General features: G+C 40.5%; 1 protein-coding gene across 50 annotated transcripts in view; it reads left to right on the top strand.

Annotated features, from left to right (window-relative positions):
- The window catches only part of LOC101172448 (ankyrin-3), a 228,478-nt gene that overhangs the window by 195,446 nt on the left and 12,825 nt on the right, over positions 1 to 20,207 (top strand). For 23 of the 50 annotated variants that reach the window (XM_078936975.1, XM_078936982.1, XM_078936969.1 and 20 more), the window contains 5 exons: positions 5,584 to 5,709; positions 7,671 to 7,793; positions 8,253 to 8,279; positions 8,781 to 8,862; positions 10,023 to 17,741. In XM_078936975.1, the coding sequence (XP_078793101.1) occupies positions 5,584 to 5,709; positions 7,671 to 7,793; positions 8,253 to 8,279; positions 8,781 to 8,862; positions 10,023 to 17,741 (8,077 nt within the window). The remainder of the gene's footprint in view (positions 1 to 5,583; positions 5,710 to 7,670; positions 7,794 to 8,252; positions 8,280 to 8,780; positions 8,863 to 10,022; positions 17,742 to 20,207) is intronic. The other 27 variants (XM_078937002.1, XM_078937001.1, XM_078936998.1 and 24 more) reach the window with 7 other exon arrangements.

The following is a 20,207-nucleotide window of genomic DNA, read 5'->3' as shown; positions in this document are numbered from 1 at the left end:
TCAGATCTGTGATAACCATACTGGATTGGTCGAGGTCTGAGTTAACAATGACTACCATTGGTACTGTTCACCGACGCGAAAAGGTCAAAGAAGTAGTGGAGGAAGTTGCGTTCAAAGCACGAGAGAAAAGAGGAAAGTCATGAGAGTTGGACTAAAAGTAGGGGCTTTGAATGTTGGAACTATGGCAGGAAATAGGAGAGAGTTAGTTGACATGATACAGAGGAGGAAGGTATACACACTGTGTGTCCAGGAGGAAAGGTAGCAAGGGTAGAAGCTTAGGAGCAGAGTTGTTCTATCATGGTGGTGATGGTAAGAGAGATGGAGTAGGAGTTATCTTAACCCTTGTGCTATCCTATGACCCCTCCCTACATTGATGTGTTATCCCTACCATGACAAAGGTGGATAAAGGTGAAGAGGATTTCATGTAATCCATGGACACCAGTGAAAATCACAAATCATTGAAGAAAAAAGGTTCAGTGCGCTGTCTTGTGGGGTCTAGATGACCCAACTCCCAATGTTAAAGTGTCTAGGATAGCACAAGGGTTATAGGAGGAGTTTTTTAGGCGTGTTGTCGATGGTAAAAAGATTGTCAAATAGAGTGATTAGTTTGAAGATAGAAATGGAAGGTGTGATAGTAATGTTAGTGGGTATGCCCCAGGTAGGATGTGAGCATGAGGAGAAGTAGAAATTTTGGTTAGACCTAGAAGTGGATGAGCATCCCTAGAAGTGAGAGAGTTGTCATTGGTGAAGGTTTCAATGGAAATGTCAATAGACATTTTCATGATGAAAAAAATGATAGATAACAAGGAATAGACGATGTGACTGTTGTTGAAGAGGAATTAACAAGGATTTGCCAGGGTGAAGTGAGGGGGAATTGAAGATGATGAAGATTGGAAAGGCACTTGGTCCTAATGATATACCTATGAATATATGGGTGTGTCTTAGAGAGCTGGCAGTGAAGATTTTGACTGTGTTGTTCAGCAGGATCATAGGTGGTGAGAAGATGTCTGAGGAACGGAGGAGAAGTGTGATGGTGCCCATGTTTAAGAATAAGGCAGATGTGCAGAGTTGTGACAACTATGGGGAAACAAAGCTGATGAGCCATACAATGAAGGAAAGAGTAGCTGAAGATAGACTAAGAGCAGATGTGAACATTTGTGAACAGCAGTATGGTTTCAAGCCAAGAAAGAGCGCTATAGATGCAATATTTGCTTTGAGGATGTTGATAAAGGAAGTACAGAGAAGGTCAGAGAGAGCTATACTTTTTTTTTTTTGTAGACCTGGAGAAAGCTTATGACAGGGTGCCCAGAGAGGAATCGTTGTATTGTATAATGAAGTCTGGAGTGACAGAGAAGTAAGTTAGAGCAGTGCATGGCATGTATGAAGACTGTAAGACAGTGGTGAGGTGTGCCGTAGGGGTGACAGAAGAGTTCAAGGTGGAGATGGTATTAGATCAAGATCAGGGATCAGTTTGAGCCCCTTCCTGTTTGCAATGGTGACGGAATAGATATGTGTCAATGAGAGGGACCCAAGTGGAAGAGTGAGGTTACAGGAAGAAGAGACAAAGAAGGTGGAGGATTTTAAGTATCTAGGGTGAACTGTCCAGAGTAATGAAGAGTGTAGAAAATAAATGAATAAGAGAGTTCAGGCAGGCTTGAATGGGTGGAGCAAAGTGAAAGGTATGATGTGTGATAGAAAAGTTTCAGCTCATATGAAAGGAAAGGTGTAGAAAACTGTGGTGAGAGCAGTCATGTTGTTCGGCCCAGAGGCAGTGGCACTGAGGAAAAGACAGGAAGCAGAAGTGGAGGTAGCAGAAATGAAGATGCTGAGGGTCTCTTTGGAAGTGACCAGCATGGATAGGATCAGGAATGAGTGCATCAGACGGACAGGATATGTAAGAGGTTATGTTGATGTAGTCAGAGAGGCCAGACTGAGATGGTTCAGACATATTCAGAGGAGACACAGTGAATATATTGGTAAAAGTTTGCTTAGTCTCAAGCTGCCAGGCAAGAGGTCTAGAGGAAAACCAAAGAGGAGGTTTATGGATGCAGTGAACGAAGACAAGCTGATGTTAGAATAGAGGGTACAAGTTTCTGTGGCGACCGCTAAAGGGAAAAGCCAAAAGGGGAAGAGCATTGCTTAGTCATTAATTAGTTTTTGTGAGCAGATTTTTTCAACTTTTGTGTAAAGTTAGAGTCAATTCTAATACCATTTTATACACACACAGAAATTAAACTACAACCTTAACAACAACCTTAACTACAACTTCCAGGACAATCAATGTTACCACATGTTCAGTATGGATGTTTACTTTTTTCAACACTAAATTTAAAGACCCACTCAGATGAAAATTGTGTTTTTGGTTGGGATGTCCTCATCAGAATTTTTTTGTCTCAAATCCAATTCCGAGTCATTTGATTTTGATACCTATACAAAGTCTTAATCCGATACTTTTGTAAAACAGTTTTTGAAATTAAAAATAAAAATCATAAACTAGGGGTGTAATGATTAATCAATTAATTGATTTGTATTCCTACGATCCAACCAGATCGATCTGTCTGATGCACAATCAAATTTACCATTATAATCATAATAATAATAATAATAATGGATTGGATTTTTCTGCGCTTTTCCAGACGCTCAAAGTGCCTACATTGTGTCCATTATTCATTCACTCCTCATTCATACTTGGTGATGGTAAGCTATGGTTGTAGCCACAGCTGCCCTGGGGCAGACTGACAGAGGCGTGGCTGCCATTTCGCGCCTACGGCCCCTCTGACCATCACCGGGATCATTCATGCACATTCACACACCAGTGGAGCCACACTGGAGGGAAGGAGGGTGAAGTGTCTTGCCCAAGGACACAACAACATTTTTGGCTGGTGGGAGCGGGGATCGAACCGCCAACCCTCAACCGCCTGAGCCACTGTCGCCCTGAATATAATATAATATAATATATAATATATATAATATAATATTATATAATATAATTATAATACCATTTGGACTTAGGTACGGTAAGCCCATTTTATTGTAATGTAAAAAAGTACCATCACACTGGACAACACGCGTTATGGCAGCAAAAATTGTCCATTAATGTGTGGAACTACTTTGAATTTTACAAAGACATGTGACCATACAGTGCGGTATAATGTTCTAAAAATGTTCTGTTTTTATTATTTTGAAGTGGAAAAACAACAGTAGGCTGAACTTTGGGAAAATAAAGAGTGAAGGGATTTTCCATTAATTCTTGCATACTGTTTGTTTGTGTACATATTTGATTTACACTTGATTATCTTGCAAGAAATACTGTACATGGAATCTGGAAAACTTCACCTGCAATGTTGACTATCTAGGTATTTATCTCCGAGTCACATTGGTTGAATTTTAAGTAAAAAATGTTCTGGATCGATTTAAGGTCAATGTATCAGATTAAATCAAATAGTTTTAAATGAACAAATATCAACTATGATTCTGATTGTCAACTACAAATTATTATTATAATAGAATTGCTGTTAAAACGAATCATTACACCCTTAATATAAACTGATCCAGGTTGTTCCCTATTTTTTTTTTTTATTCACCTTTTTTTATCTTTTAACACTTAGAGCAATTTTGTATGATAGCCTAAACAGCAAGAAGTACAAATAGAGCAATTATTAAATAGATATATTTGTTGACTTTTAACTAGTAAAAATAGATAATAATCAGGAGTGTGGGAAAGTTTGAAAACTAGTGCTAATTCATGTAGAACTATTACTTTACTATCTTTTTGATTAATTATGATCCATGTTTACAAGGAAAAGTCTTTACATATGATGACTGTAGCTACAGGATCTTCAGAACATTTTCGGCAAATTTTAGCATATCTCTAAAAAAATTGAAAGCAAGGCTTTATCCGATATTGTATTGTAGCATGAATTTTTTTTTAGTCACCTTTTCCTGGAGCCTGCTCTGCAGCTGCCTCACTGCCGTCTCTCTGTCGGCAGCAAGACAGCACAGTTTTCATTAAAAAGAAACAAAAAACAATCTTTTTTCTTTGAAATGCCTTTGTAGATTGTTGCTTGGGTTTGGAGAAAAAGCAAGAGACAATTGCTGTCAACATCCGATTTCAATCGAGTCTGAAACTACGTGATCAGAGCTCCACAAGAACAGTCCTGCCCAAAACTGCCCAAAACTCTAAGACCACTGAGAACGCTTTGAAAATACATCAAAGGCTACGTTCACACTGCAGGGCTTAATGCTCAATTCGGATTTTTTGAAAAAATCGTATTTGTTTGCTAGACCATTCACATTTCCAAGTAAATCCGAACTTTTGTGATCTCCAGTGTGACCGTGACACGACCCAAACGAGACCTGCATGCGCAGAAGCCAGAAGAATACTCAACGGTGAACGACGTCACTTGTTGTTTGACGAGCAAACGTTAACATGGATGTCAACAACAGTGTTGTCAAAAGCGGAACTCTTTTTGTAATATTAAATTTATTTTCACGAAGGAGCAGCACAATTACAATCTTCTCATTTTAAGAAGGCAATGGAGTCGGGATCGTCTGTACCCACTGTAGTGGAAGAGGAATGTGTATGTGTTGGGCCCGCGCGCCCGCGTGTTTGTGTGTGCAAGCGCGTGCCGCGATAGAGAATAGGGGGGGGGGGGGGGGGGGGGGGGCAGTGTGTGCGCGCATTCTTGTTGTGTGTTACGGATGACGGTAATAAAAGAAGGTTTCCCCCAGAATAAATGCTATGGACTCTTTATTAACCTGTTCTGGAGAATCTAAGGATCAGAACAGGGAGGAGGAGGGGGATCGCCTGGGTCCCCCGCGCTTCTGAGCACGTCGGAAAGGGGAGAAAGAAAAAAAAGTTATCGCGGGAAAGGTTCAACACCACGCTCTGCCATTTAGCTGGAAATTTTTTCAAAAACCGCCCAGCCCTGGAGTTTGGCCTGAATAGAGCGATTACCCCAACTATTAATCCAATCGGGGATCTCGCTTCCCTTCCACTGACTGGTCTCAGCAGCATCGTCCACCATGGTTGATGTTTACGTTCTCGTTCCCGCCTACTTCAACGCAAAATGATGACGTTTGTTGCGTGTCGATGACGTACGATTCGGAATCAAGTCGCCTGGCCGGTCAGACGGCGGTCGCAATTGAAAAGAACGGCTACAATTCGGAATCAGGACGGCAAACCCACGGGGCCTGGGTCGCAATTGAAAAGATCGGATCTGTGTCATTCAGACTGTCATGAAAAGATCGGAATTGGGCCGTTTAGGGACAAAAAATTCGGAATTGGGTCGTTTCAGCCTGCAGTGTGAACGTAGCCAAAAGAGAATCGGAGTGGATCTTTAACAGAAAAGGATAGATTTGACTTTGATTTGTTTAAAACTTCAATTTTTTTGAGTGATCAAAGTCCTGAAGTATCCTCCACCAAGGTTTCTAAAGTTTGTCTTTAGTGTGTACTTTTTAAACAAAAATCCCATTTTTTGTGGTGCTTATAGACATCCAGATGTCAAAATCGAATATCCTTTGATCGATCAAAACTCTCCATATTCAAAATTTGTTTGTTTGTTTAAATGTTTTTTTCCTCAGGTCCTGGAGGGCAGACCCATCTGTGTGGATTGCTATGGAAACCTAACTCCTCTGACCAAAGCTGGTCAGCAGTTAGTTCTTAACTTCTACGCCTTCAAAGAAAACCGTTTACCCTTTTGTGTCAAGGTATTTGAACATCATCATATCACCAATAGAACAAAATAAGTTCTATCATTTATGCAGTGGTGGATAAAACAAATATACTGTATATTTTTTTTAAGATAAAATTCACAAAGAAAAATATTTATCTTGTTGTCAATAGTTTAGATTATATTTAAATCTTGAGAAAAAAACTAAATTTATGAAACCAATTTATAAATCACAAAAAATTCCAGTTCTATGCAAGATTTGTTGGTTATAATGAAGTCTTAGAAGCTTGTTGCAAAGGTCTGACCTCTCTAGTGCTCCAATATCCCACTTTACAACCAAAGTAAAAAGTAATTTTTAGTTAGTTTTTTTTGGTAAATGAAAGAAGAGAAAAAGGACTTTTTCTGTCCAAATTTTATGTTCAGGACAATTGCACTGTGTGGAATTTTTATCAACTTTATTACCCTGTCTTTCCCCTCAAAAAAGAACAAAAATAAGTCTTTTAATTGGCACTTGTCAACTCAAGTAAACCTGTGGATTAATAAAAAGTGTCTACAGACTGGCCTGATAACTTTAAAAGGGCATATATCTTGCAAAATTAACTTTCCGAGTTTTTAAGCGTATTATAATGTTACTTTCTCACGAAAAACAAACCCAAAGCAGTATTTTGATCCATTGGAGTGTTCCTCCAAAAACCTGCGCTCTGAGCACCAGCCCCCACCAATGCACGAAAACAAGTGGATTCTGACATAGATACATGTAAAAGGGAGGAACAGCCCCTTCCAGGAAGAACCAACCCCGAGGCTAACACACACACACCTACTTTCTCCCTGGAGCTAGCGGTCATCGACTAAAACGCTTTAATTTTATGTGCATTTAATGCACATCCATCTTTGCAAAAGTTTGGATGTTGTTTGTTTTCGTGGACGAAAGGCGTTGAAAACACGTCGCCCAGGCAGACATAAGGTTGACAAGGAAGGAGGCTGGTGCCTCAGAGATCAAGTCATCTTACTTCCAGGTAGGAAAGTTAGCTGCAAAACTAGCTAATATTTCATTAAAAAATTATTCTTTAGTGTGCCAAATGTTATATAATATCATATATATGGATGTAGTTTACTCTGAAAGGCTTAAGAAAAGCGTGATTATAGGCACTTTAAGCTTCCCATCAATCCAGATTTTAGAGCAACTTTTCTAAGCTTAATTTTGTTGGATATTATCAGGTAGCAGCACGAGCACTTGGCAAGGGCTGTTGACATGGGTGGGTGGTCCAGCAATGGCCAGACGTAAATCTGCAGATCCCCGGCACCGTGGACTGCCGAGGCATAATACATTTTAATCTTTCATGTGTCTTTCGACACACAAAAGCTCCATGAGCACACTGAGGACCACTGTGAGCAAACAACCCCAACCCCAACCCCCACGGCTTTGAGGCTGTCCTATACTTTTTTTCTCTTTTTTTGCGGAGTTATTTGCGTAAATCAGGTTTGCACAACTAATGTGATATTTTTATCAGAAAAAAAGGATGAACTTGTTTGAGTTTGTAGCTTTGGTTTTGATGTAAAACGTTTCATGGTGTATGTAAGTAGTTTGTTATTTTATTTTGTGCAGTGCACATAGTTTCTTGTGTACTGAGAATATGCAAGCAATGCGCAATTGTGAAAGCAATGCGCAATTGTGCAAGCGTGCAGGGAATATTGCCCCGGGCTAGTGGGTGGGTGCCGGCCGGTAGCACTTGATATGGCGATCTGGCTGCCACTGCCCTGTGGCCATCCAGCTGACGCCTTTTACGTAATGGCATCATCCACATTACAATCTACGTTGTTATGTGGATCAATCATCCACGTTACAATACTTGTAACTCCCGGCCTTGTTTGCAACACGTATATAATGTGCTTAATCGTTTCTTGAAAACAATTAAGGCTCTTAAGTGAGCCTTATAGTGCAGAAAATACAGTATTATGACACGAGTACAAATGTTAAAGAAAAAGTTGTCTCTTCAGGTCAGAGATCCCAGTCACGACCCCTGCGGTCGCCTCACTTTCCTAAAGGAGTGCAGAACAACAAAAGGCTTTCCCCAAACCCCCATCTGCAACTTGAACATCACACTGCCAGCGGTGAAAAAGGTAGGTCCGCGTGGCCTCATCATCGTTTGTTGTCCCACCACCTCCATTCCCATGGATAGGGTAGGCCCCGGTACGTTGAAAAGACAGACAAAGACTTTGGCCAGTGTCTTTTATCTGTTTAAAGCTTTTCTCTTTTTTTATTGATTATCTCTGCAGTGGACTGTTGTCATTGGCTGTTGATTCTGTTCCTTCTTGCTTTTTGATTTGGACAATGTGCTTTTGGCTGAGGGCCTGTTTGCTTCAGCTCCTATCCAGCTGGCTTTCTTTGGCTTGTCTTTTTTTTTGTGTCTGTTGTTTTTTTGCTTTTGAATGATTTGCGTTCTTTTGTTTTTGCTTTGCTAACTCGGCTTCACCACTGAGATGGAGCTTCTGTCAATCACTCTTTTTTCATACCCTGATGTCTCCCTCCTGCTTTCCATTATGTTACTCCCCCCTACTGCAATGCATCTTGGGAACCAGGAAATGGAGTCAGATGCCGAGGATGAGGTAAACCACACCCTCCCCACCGTGTGCTGTCCTCTGCGTGGTATACAGCGCCTCTGCTCCGCTCTTGGCAGCATAATGTTTTTGCCTGCTTTTATTTTGTAAAGGCCTCACCAACTTGTCTTGTTGGAAGTTGCCGGTGGCATCTTCGTTTTGCAGAGTTGATACGAAACCGTCACTTTTGTTCAACCTCCTCTCACACTCATACTGCAGTATATAGTATAAGTAACTCCAATTTGGAGTTATCACCTTATACCTATCATATAAAAGTGACAAAATTAGGATAATTTGTCGAGTTTACAGTAATACATCTAACAGAAATGGTAGCAGCATCACCTGATAGAAAACACGAATGATCTAAGAATATTTGCCTTAATATTTTACAGTTTTCTATGACAAATTGAAGCCGTCTCAAAGCTTCAAGTGCTCTTTTGACAGCACAATGCAATGTAGGGTGAACTAGAACTAATAGGTTTGTCTATTGTCTATATGCTATTGTTGCAGACTGAAAAGCCAGACCGACGTCAAACCTTTGCATCTCTAGCCTTACGTAAGCGCTACAGCTATCTGGCCGAGCCTGCACTGAGTGAGTTTAATGTCTTTACTAACAAAACATTGTAGCTTTAACCATGCCAAAATTATTCATTAATCTGGTTCCCTAATAAACCTTCAGAAAACGTGATCGATGTATACAAATGACTTACTTAATGTGAAATATTTCCATCCCACATGCACAGATCACATGCTTGTTGACACCATGGTACTTATTTTTGCATGAGTTTAGAGTTTTTTTAAGTTTATGTGCCATGCCTGCCCTTGTTGTGAGCACCAAGTTTGGGTTTTACTGAATGGATTTCCACTGCTGTATTTCACATGTCTAAGTGCAAAATTTTACTTTGAAGGATCAACACAAGACTACCAGATAGTGGAAGGAAAGTCAAAGTGAAATTATATTTGTTGTCCGATTGCTCCCTTGGAGTTACCAACTCACCAACGTTTGGCTTTGGGATGATGTTACACCTTTTGTGCGAGACACAGCATGCTGTGATGTGTAATGCGGTGTCAAGCACTTCCTTTTGGTTTTGCAGTTCCTGATTGTTTTTGTTTTTTTCTTTTTTGGCATGGCAAAATCTCAGCCTTTGAAAGCACGTTTTGCCTTATCTATTTTCTTTTGAAAGGAAAATGGAGAAGTATTCAGCACATGGCTCTATTTTATTACAGTGATCAAATTGTGTTTGAGGAAATTATAATTTTGGACCAAACAGATAAAAGGCACAGTATAAAACGGACTGAATTTGGAGCCAGAATGTTGGTGAACTCTGACATCCAAAGAAAGAAGTAATCTTTGTCTTAAATCTAGTGCTTGTGTCTGCCATTTTTCTGTTGAGAACCGACATTCTGTACCATTGTCTTTCAGAGTTTTACGTTGTTGTGTGTACTTTGTCTTTTTTTATTTCTGTTGCTGTTGTCTGATTCATCGGACAGTCTTGAGTCACACAGCTAAACAACATGTCTTTTTACAAGTACTAAAATATCTTAACACCTTGAAGTGCTGTTTTTCCCTCCTTAATGATATAACTGCATTACTGATCAACTCTTCCTTCTCTGGTCTTCTCTTCTTTCACATTTCTTTGAATTATTTTTCTTTCCTCAACATAATTTTATGTTCTCCTTAAAATTTTGCATCCCTTTTATTACTTTTATACCATTCGTTCTTCATCATTATCTCCCCTAATTCACCTCAAGAAACAGCAGTTGAGCGAAGCACAGCAGAAAGAGCACTGCCTGCTGGTTACCTTCACAAACCTATCTTTCCAACCAGAACTTACGCACCACGGTCGACTGCTCCTATTACCGTCCCTAACCAAACCCAGTCTGCAGGAGTGGGGGGTTCCCTCGTCCCTCCCGATTCACCGACAGGCTCACCAGCTGCTTCTCCATTAAAGTCTTCTTGGTCTCTCTCTGCCGCCATACATGCATGCAAAACAACTGTAAATGCCAGCGTTGGAGTTCCATCAATGCCACCAAACCTATCATCCCCAGCTCCATCTGTTAGTGACGTACCTTCCTTGCCTCCAGTCAAAGCTTACAGGACTGTGCCATCACCCATTAAAACGGTGGTCAATCAGAGTCAATATCCTATTAAGGGGTCTGTCAGCCTTGTCACCTCTGGAGGTAAACCTGCCACTGATCCTGCTTCCATCAAACACTTTGCTTTGGTGTACACATCCAAAACTTCTCCTTTTCACTCTGCCGCCAGTGGCTTTTCATCACAAAGGTTTCCTGGTCCTTCTCCTGCAGCATCACCAAAAATGTCACACAACTTATACGACTCCAACCTGCCTTTTAAAACTTCCACCGGGTCCACAGTTTTGTCAGATGCAGAGGGTGTTTCTCTTTCTCCTGTGAGAAGCATCTCCAGTCTGTCTTCTCTGAAAACAGCTGTTGAGTCAACAGTCTCGTTTCGAGGTGGGAAGACATCGATATCATCTCTATCTTCATCTGGACAGACAACCATTCCACCCTCTGACTTTTCAATAATGAATGGATCTGTTTCACCCGTTAAATACCCATCGTCTTCCTCCACACCTTCATCTCCTTCTTCTCATCTTCTCTCAGAGAGAAGTAGCAGCCTTCAGGAGAAGATTCAAGCCACTACACAGGCAGCAACATCCAGTGTCAGTGCTGCTATAAATGAAGCTATGGAATCATACTCTGTTTCAGGCTATGGAACACTAAAATCCCAAAGATCTGCCATGGCAAGCTCCATTAAGAGTTCTTTGAAACCTATAGCTGCCTCTCCCAGTACTGTAGTCTCATCTAATACAATGACTGTCCCTGTTTTTTCTTTGGTAAACGTCATCCCAGCGAGTCCTGGCAAACTAGGGCCTGGGTCTTTCAAAATGGCACTTCCTGATTCCCCTCGAGACTCCTCTGCCTCCATATCCACTTGTGTGACCGGAACAAAAATAAAGTCCCAGTTAAAATCTCCTCCATTTATCACACCACCCTTCATTCACCCAACTCCAACTTCCAACCAAGAGATTCTGAAGGATGTAGCAGACATGAAAGAAGATCTTATTCGAATGACAGCTATCCTACAGACAGACCCACAGACAGCTGTCAAAACAGTTCAGACATCAAACTTGAGCACGCCTAAAGAAACTCGGTTGGAAGATGAGGAGCCACACACTCTAGTTGAGAAGGTAAAAGAAGATTTAGTAAAAGTCAGTCAGATTTTACAGAAAAATATGAGTAAGAGCAATGAGAAAGTTTCGGAGGATGAGTGGGAAGAATTTTCCAAAGACGAGATTGAAGAAGCTCATAGAAGTACCATACCAGACTACTCCCCACTATTTCTTAAGCACCAGTCTGTAACAAGCAAAGAATTAGAGTTAGATAAAGTAGTAGATATTGTAGCAGGTGACATTGGTGCTAGCTCTCTGTCAAAAATGGCAGGTCTGAAAAGTATGTTTGAGGACAAGATGAAAAGAGAAGGGAAGGAGGATGACATGAAACGGGAAGGGGAGGAGAAGCAAAAACGAGTCCTCAAGCCATCTATGTCCATACAAGAGAACAAGCTGAAAATGCCTCCACCTGTCTCAGGCATGCTCAGGTCTCCCTCAGAGAAGGACCTAAGCAAGCTTTCTGAGTCATATCAGGAATCAGAAACAATACTGGAATCTCCTGAGGACCTGTCTCATGAGCAGGATAAGAGTCCCCTGTCAGATAGTGGATTTGAGACAAGGAGTGAAAAAACACCCTCCGCCCCTCAAAGTGCAGAGAGCACAGGGCAGAAGCCTTTGTTCACAGATTTGCCCATTCCCCCTTGTGTAACAGAGACCAGGACTGACGTGGTCCACATAAGGAACTTTGAGCAACCTGATGATCTTTGCGAGCATGGACTCATGGAAGAAGGTGCTTCTGCTCCAACTTTTGTAGAGCCCGAGGCACCCTCTACAAAAGCCCTGCAGCTAAGAATGACAGAAGATGATAGCATGATGAACAAAACCATGTGTCTTAAAGAGCAAACTCACATTACCACCACGACTAGAATGGTTTATCACAAACCTCAGCTAACTGATAGCTCAGACATGATGGAGGAAGCCATGTCAGTTAGAGACATCATGAAAGCTTTTCAGTCTGGTAGGGACCCATCTAAAGAATTGGTCGGACTCTTTGAACATAAAGTAAGTCAAGATTGTGTCAAAGGAGACGAACTTACCCCTAGATTTCTCGACAGAGATAAATCCAAACCAAAGGTTGAGAGGATAATTGAGGTTCATATTGAGAAGGGCCACAGCACAACTGATCCAGCCGAGCTAGTTATTAAAGAAACCAAAAAGCATCCTGAGTTTTACGTCTACAAAGGTGATCGGGAGTTACAGGAGTTTAATGAATATGATGAGGGTCAACAAGAAGAGACGGAACTTGCTGCAGAGGAAAACCTGCCCTCCTTACTGGAATCATCTAGAGTTAATACCCCTGTCTCCCAAGAAGAGGACAGTCGCCCAAGTTCTGCCCAACTGATAGCAGATGATTCTTATAAAACCCTAAAATTACTGAGTCAGCACTCCATAGAGTACTGCGATGATGAGCTGTCAGAGGTTCGAGGAGAATCATATAGGTTTGCAGAGAAAATGCTTCTCTCTGAAAAAATTGACCTTCCATCCCAGTCTCATTTGGACACTGAAGATACAGCGACAGGGTCAGATAAAATACACCGGCCTGTATCTGAAAAAACTCATAGCACTGAGAACACAAGTCAGTATCAAGGAATACCCAAAAGGAAGATGTTTTTTAAAAAGTCAAAAGATGAGTCTCCCAAGTCCAGTAAATTCCTTCCCAAGGAAGAACCACCTCAGTTAGACAAGGTGACAGTGCTGCACTACTCCACTGAACCGGGTAGCCCTAAACATGCAGTTTGGATGCGATTTACAGAGGATAAACATGACAGGAGCAGGGATAAGTTGCTTTATGAGGATAGGGTTGATCAAACTGTAAAAGAAGCTGAAGAGAAACTCAGTGAGGTATCACAGTTTTTCCGTGATAAAACAGAGAAGCTCAATGATGAGCTGCAGTCCCCAGAAAAAAAGCCAATTAGACAAGAGCCAAAAGAACCTAGATCTTGGCCTTCCTCACCCTATAGCAGCCCAGAGAAAATGCAAAAGAAACCTAAAGCTGCAGAACAGGAGCTAAGTAAGAGCAAAGTTAAAGAACCTTCTGATAATAAGATTTTTGGCAGCTCCTCATTAGCACAGAAGAAAGGTTCTAGCTTACCAAGTAGTCCTCAGAAAAGCTTTTTCTCCAGCACCAATGAAAACAAAATCAAACAGCAGCCTAAAACCACTGAGTCTGAACCCTGTTCTCCTGCTCATATAATATCAACATCCAAAGTCACTGCTGTGAGAAGGAAATTTGAATCTGCTGCTCAAAAAGTAAATCAAAATGAGCCAAATTCAACCAAAACTCCTCCACCAGTACAACCAAAACCATCAGTAAAGAAAATAATAGAGAGCACACTTCCTGTTGTCAAGTCAAGTGGTCCAGGGAAAGCAGCAAACACATCTGAGAAGTCAGAAAATAAAACCCCGGAAAAGAATGTCAAGGAAGTCAGAAAATACTATGCACCGTCACCTGCAACAACTTCTAAAATCCCTAAAGTAGACAAGCCTGTTCAGAAAAACCTAACAGAGACTACTGAACCAATCGGGGAACACAAGACAGAAAAAACAGAAAGTATAAGTAAAGGTACTCAGTCTAGTGTTATTCAGGAAATCAGTAAAGACCAGAAAGTTCAGTTGCCCAATGTTCACAATAGTAACAATACAAAAAACCAGCAAGCCACAAAAGTGTTGTCTTCTTGCAAAGAAATTAAATCAGATCTGACCCCAGAAGATGCAGAGGAACCATTAAATAAAAATCAAAAAAAAAAGACAGAGTTCCAAATTTCTGTAAGAACATCACTTATCTCATTAGATAATGAATTACCAATGAAGCAAATTAAACCCACACAGATACCAACTCCGTCAAAAACCAAAAGTCTTGAGATGACAACAGAAAAAACTGATCGGACTGTCGAAATTCTAGATAACGCTCCGAAAGATGCTAACTCCAATAATCTCTCAGGCCCCAGAGAAGCAGTGGAGAAAGGTATGCCTTCTCTGACTCCTTTAACACCTAAAGAGAACTTCAAGGGCCTGAAAACATTACCTGTTTATGTCCAGGTTGGACGACAGGCAGAAAAAGAAGCCAAAGGAGCACTGTACTCTGTAAAACAGAGTTCAAACCTTGTCCTCAGTCCAACAAGTCCAGATGATGACATGTTGGAGCAGGTATCTTTCATAGACAGCTCAGGTAAAAGTCCAATTACACCAGAGACCCCCAGCTCTGAGGAGGTAAGCTATGACCTTACCTGCAAGACTCCTGATGACTTTATGGGATTTATAAAAGAGCAACCCAGTCCCATCATAGAGTTACCAGAAGAATTAGAGGAATTTGACCAAAGCCCAGATATTTCCTCAATTAAAGAAGCTTCTCCAAAGGGTCAAACCAATGACCTTGTTACCCAAGCAGATATTGTAAATGCAAATAAAGACACATCACTCATTATTCAAAATGCATTTCATGATAAATCTTACCAGCAAAAGGCAACAAATGATGATGTTCAAATACCAGAACAGGGACAACAAGACATTTCAAAAAATAAGGGTATTGCTTATATTGAGTTTCCTCCCCCTCCCCCCCTTGACTTAGCATCAGATATTTCCCACCAAGAAAGGAAGGGTTCCTGTGCGTCCTCAGAGACTGAGACTGAAATGATAGAGGTTAACTTGCAAGAAGAACGTGACAAGAATCTGCTCATTGAGCCTATCATACGCATACAGCCCCCTTCCCCAGTTCCCGATGAGGCAGATGACAGTCAGTCAAATGAGGACGAAGCAGAAGACGAAGATGAGTCAATCTTCCAACCAATTCCATGTAAGAAATTCACTTTTAAAGTTCCTGGGGACGTGGAGGAGGAGAAGAAGTTAGCTAAGGACAAGGACAAGGCACCTAAATCCAAAAAGCACAACAAGAATGGAAACAATAAGGAACTTAATGGAACCAATGGATCTAGCAATGGCTTCAAAGGCTCAAATGGCAAAGGAGAGGACTGTGAATATGAACAAAATGGGAACGATCAGTCAATAACAGACTGTTCTATAGCCACAACTGCGGAATTTTCTCACGATACTGATGCCACAGAGATAGATTCTTTAGATGGATACGAACTTCAGGATGAGGACGATGGCCTGTGTGAACAGGCAGATTTATACCTGTTTGGTCTTGCAGACAGCCGAAAAGATGTCTGGGCAACAGATACATTCAGATCCTCTGACCGTGCTTTTCATCAGACTAAATTGGAAGTCATTGAAGAGGAGAAAACCCCAGAGGAATGTCAGAAGGATGCTTTGAAAAAAGACATTCCCTCAAACACTGGAAAGCCTGATGGAGTAAGCGAAGATGTCGATAAAAGCCAGGAGCAAAAACAATCATGTAAAGAGGGATTTTCAGACACTTACTTTAGTTATAAATTAGATGAGGAATTCAACTCTCCTTTCAAGACTGTGGCCACCAAGGGACTGGACTTTGATCCCTGGCCCAGTAAAGGTGGGGAAGGTGAAGTAGTTGACATGGGAGGGACACAGGGAAATAATGGTGATCCTAAGCCTTTTGGACTGGCAGTTGACGACCAATCTCAGGCTACAACTACAGACACCACCCCGGCTAGAACTCCCACAGATGAAAGCACACCAACAAGCGAGCAAAACCCATTCCCCTTCCATGAAGGGAAGATGTTTGAGATGACACGCAGTGGTGCGATTGACATGAGCAAGAGGGACATGATGGAAGAGAGGCTTCAGTTTTTTCAGATTGGTGAGCATTGCTACTACTCAGCAGGCAAGTACAGAGTCCAGGACTCGATGACAGATCTCACTTCACACCACAGATATCAGATTGACACCCAATGTACCTTGTCTCCTCCTGAAATTTCAATTCAGACCACCACTGTAGAAATATCAAATGTGGCTAATGGCTGTAGCTCGTTTAAAGCGTCTGACGCTGAGTCCAAATTTACCACATTTAGAACCGGATTCAAACTGTCAACTGATACAACCTCAGATCCTTCAAATAATACTTCTAAGCACAAAAGCAACTTTGATTTTATTGGTGACAAAAGCTCAGGAACAGCTGTAAATACATTTGATTGTGTAACCACAAACTATGCAGATTATTGTACTTTTGATACATCAAGCATGATGGATAATCCCTTCAGTACTAGACCATCATTTGTCATGTATTATAATGTTAATAATGGCATTTGTTCAGATGCAGTCCAACAGAAGGAGCATTTGGGTCAGAATTTTGAAGACCAAAACAGTTTGTACAGAAGTTGCAATCAATTTTCTACAGCTTCGCAAGAGCTTTTGCAAACTAAGAATAGCAATACTGGTAGCTCTAACATACATTCCCATTCTGATTATTTTCAAGAAAGAGGCTTAAAATTTAGCTCATCTTCGTCTTTAGAACCTAAACAGGCGGAGATCAGAATAGAGGTATCCTCCAATCACTTGGAGACAACCAGCATTGAGGACACAGAGTTTTCTGAGGTAGCAATAACAGAAGCAGGGATCCAAGAAGAAAAGGGCCATAAAATCAAATCCAGGTTACCTGTAAGGGTGACTAAGCAAAAACTATGCACTAGTCATCAGAAACCAGTAGTGGAAGGGCTGGGGAGAGAAAATGTTGAAACGTTTCTTTTTAGGATACAAGCGATACAGACAAAAGAAAGGGCAACATCGAAAAGCTTCCTGGTTTCTAAATCTAGAATCCCAATTATAAAACTCATTAAATATTCTTGTTCGCATGAGCAGAAGCAGATTACAAACAAGTCTGATAGGACAAGCAAATCCAGCACTGATCACAGGTTAACAAAGACTCCCTCCAAAAGTACAATTGACAAAAGGAGAAAAAACAAGGCTGTGGCCTCCACGAATGTTGATGGACCATTTCTTAGTAGGCAGATAGCCAAGGCTTTAGGCAAAACATTTCCCAAAAAAGCTCAAAGAATGTTAGAGGGGGGAACTCTGCCCACTGCTGGCAAGGACAGCTGCACCACAAGGAATGACTTCCTTTCAAAAAAATCTAGAGCTTCTACAAGGTCCCGCTCTGCCCGCACATCTACCTCCACCAGCACCTCCACCTCCACTTCTACCAGCACGTCCACCTCTACCAACACCTCCACCTCATCAGCATCCGCTAGAGCTGTGAGAGCTGAGTTTGAGCAGGCCAGCAGTGGCAGGATGGGAGGAAGCAGGAGGAAGATTAGGCGGACACTTGGAGGGAAGGAGCAAGAGCACAAGGAGGAAGGGAGTCAGTTTGATCAACAAATTGTGGCTTCTATGACGGAGAACGAGACTAGTTTGTAAACTCTTTCTAAACACTTTATGTCAGAGATGCATGTAGCTGTTGTGGGTGCCCTGTGACGTGGTAACTGTCATTTCCTCTTTTTGTCATTCTTTTTTGTGTGTTCTGTGCTGTTACATTTGTGCTGTTACAGTTCAAATTGTCAAATATCTACTAGAAAACCAGATGTCATCTGGTTCCTTTTCCAATAGACATAAAAAAAAGTCAATCTAAATTGTGAAAAATGGGGGTGTAATGATTCATTTTGCAGATGATTCGATTCATATCATAATTTGTTGTTGGCGATACGATTTATAGTCTATATTAGTTCATTTTGAACAATCCGATTTGACCTAAAATCAATCTTTCACCAAAACTTCAACTACTGTGACTCAGATCAATAGCTGGGTATTGAAAAGTGCAGGTGAAGTTTTCCAGATTACTACTATTTCTCGCAAGATAATCAAGTGTAAATCAAATATGTGCACAAACAAACAAGTAAAAAAGATTTAATGGCAAAACTATTCACATTTTAGTTTTTCACCCATTGTTGTTTTTTCACAAAAGAAACAAATGGAACATTATAAGAACTTACACCAAACTCTTTGCAAAATTCAAAGCGTTTCCACACTTTGGAGTGTAATGTTGGCTTGACAGTTTTTTGCCGCCATCACATGTGTTTACTGCTGTGATGGCACTTGGTCATTATTACACTAACCTACCATGCCTCAGTCCAAACTGTATTGTCCAATATTGATATATGATGATTTTTATTTGATATAGGTTGAATTGATTAACAACTTGCCTCAGATAGATTGATCCAGTTGGATCATAGGAATATAAATCAATTTATTGATGAAGTCATTTAATTATTACACCCCTAAAAAATGCTTTCAATACCCAGAAATCTATCAAAAATAATTTTGGTTTGAAACTCGTAGGATGAGTTGATAAGGGCCACTGCACTTAACACCCGGTGTACACCACCAGTAAACTAGTCTTGCATCTCAGTTCCACACAGTAGCACTTTGTCACCTTACCGTTCGTACAGGCATATGATTTCTAACAGAGAAGGAAAACAATTGTATTATAGTTTGCTTTAAAAAAGACCTTTGATGACACATTTGATGTTATAGTGTGCTTCACACTGTGTCAGTTAAGTCATCTTATGGTGGTGAACTGGGTGCAGCTTAGCTACTTTTGACTAAGTCGCAACTATGAATCATCCTCAAAGTTATTGCTGCTTGCTATCCAAAATCTGTTTTTCAGTGCAACTTTATTTACTAATATAACTGATCTCATCATACATTCTAACACTAATATGTGACTTCCATGTTAACCTGAAAGCTACCAAACAAAAGATTATTGTTGAAATTGAGTTAGAGTATTAATAATTTTGGCATATTTACACTCAAGCTTGCAATTATTCATACCCTAGGTAAATTTTGGACTTCTCTTGTTATGTTCAAATGTAAATAAAAGCTGAGTACTAAAAGCCAAATCGGCCATGTGAATCACAAACAAAACTTACCGTATCAGTCATGATCCTAGTCAATAACAACAACCATTGATGCTGTTGATCTGCAAGATGGAGAATGGATTTCTGTTAGTGGAAGATGAAAAGACGGAAATTTGTTTATAAGCTGAGAGAGAAAAGAAAAGGCAGGAGGGATGGTACTGTATATAGGGACTTTGACGGGTAAAACTAGAGAAATGGCCGATATGATGGAAAGAAGAAAGGTGGATATTGGTGGATATTGTGTATGCTAAAGAGATCAGATGGAGAAGGATAAAGGTTTGCAGATCAAGAGCAGGTTCAATCTTTTTTACCATGGTGAGGTTGGAAAGAGGAATCAAGGACAAGTGATCTTGAAGGAGGATTCTCTGGAGGTAAAGCTAGAAAAAAGGTGTGATACTGAATGTTGTCAGTAGTTCTGTCCCTCAGGCAGGATGTAAGCTAAGTGAGAAGGGAGCAATCTGGAAGGAGATGGATGAGAAATGGATGCAACGAGAGGAGGAACAGTAATAACTTTTGGTAAAAGGATGGTAAGGTTGGAGCTAACAGAAAGAGGCCTAGAATAAGAACAAATTTAGGTTAGCTGCTGTAAGTGTAGAGAAATTAGAAGATACGGTTAGATAGAGGCAGAGTATTCACTATGGTAACCCCTAAAAAGAGCAGCTGAAAGACAAAGAAGATAATGATGCATTTTGTATATGATCTGTGCAGGCAACTTTCTCATTTCAAAACAAAAAAAATTGCTTCTATAAAAGAATAATAACTTTAGGTCAAAATTTGCCATTTAAGCTTAATGGCATATATAGGTTCACCATAAACACACAATCTATGCATATAATAAATTTGACGTGTGGCTATTCAGTTTAGATGAATAAAGTGTATCTGATTTTTTGCAAATGAGAAACATACTTAAGAATTAAATTCTTAAGAGCTTCAGTTTTTAAAAAGCCATCGTTTTTAAAAAT

Source organism: Oryzias latipes, chromosome 19 (assembly GCF_053564925.1).
Source record: "Oryzias latipes strain Hd-rR chromosome 19, Olatipes_Hd-rR_3.1".
In the NCBI taxonomy this organism is placed as follows: Eukaryota; Metazoa; Chordata; class Actinopteri; order Beloniformes; family Adrianichthyidae; genus Oryzias; species Oryzias latipes.
The sequence above is the reverse complement of the archived record's forward strand: the minus strand, read 5'-3'. Positions and strand labels throughout refer to the sequence as shown.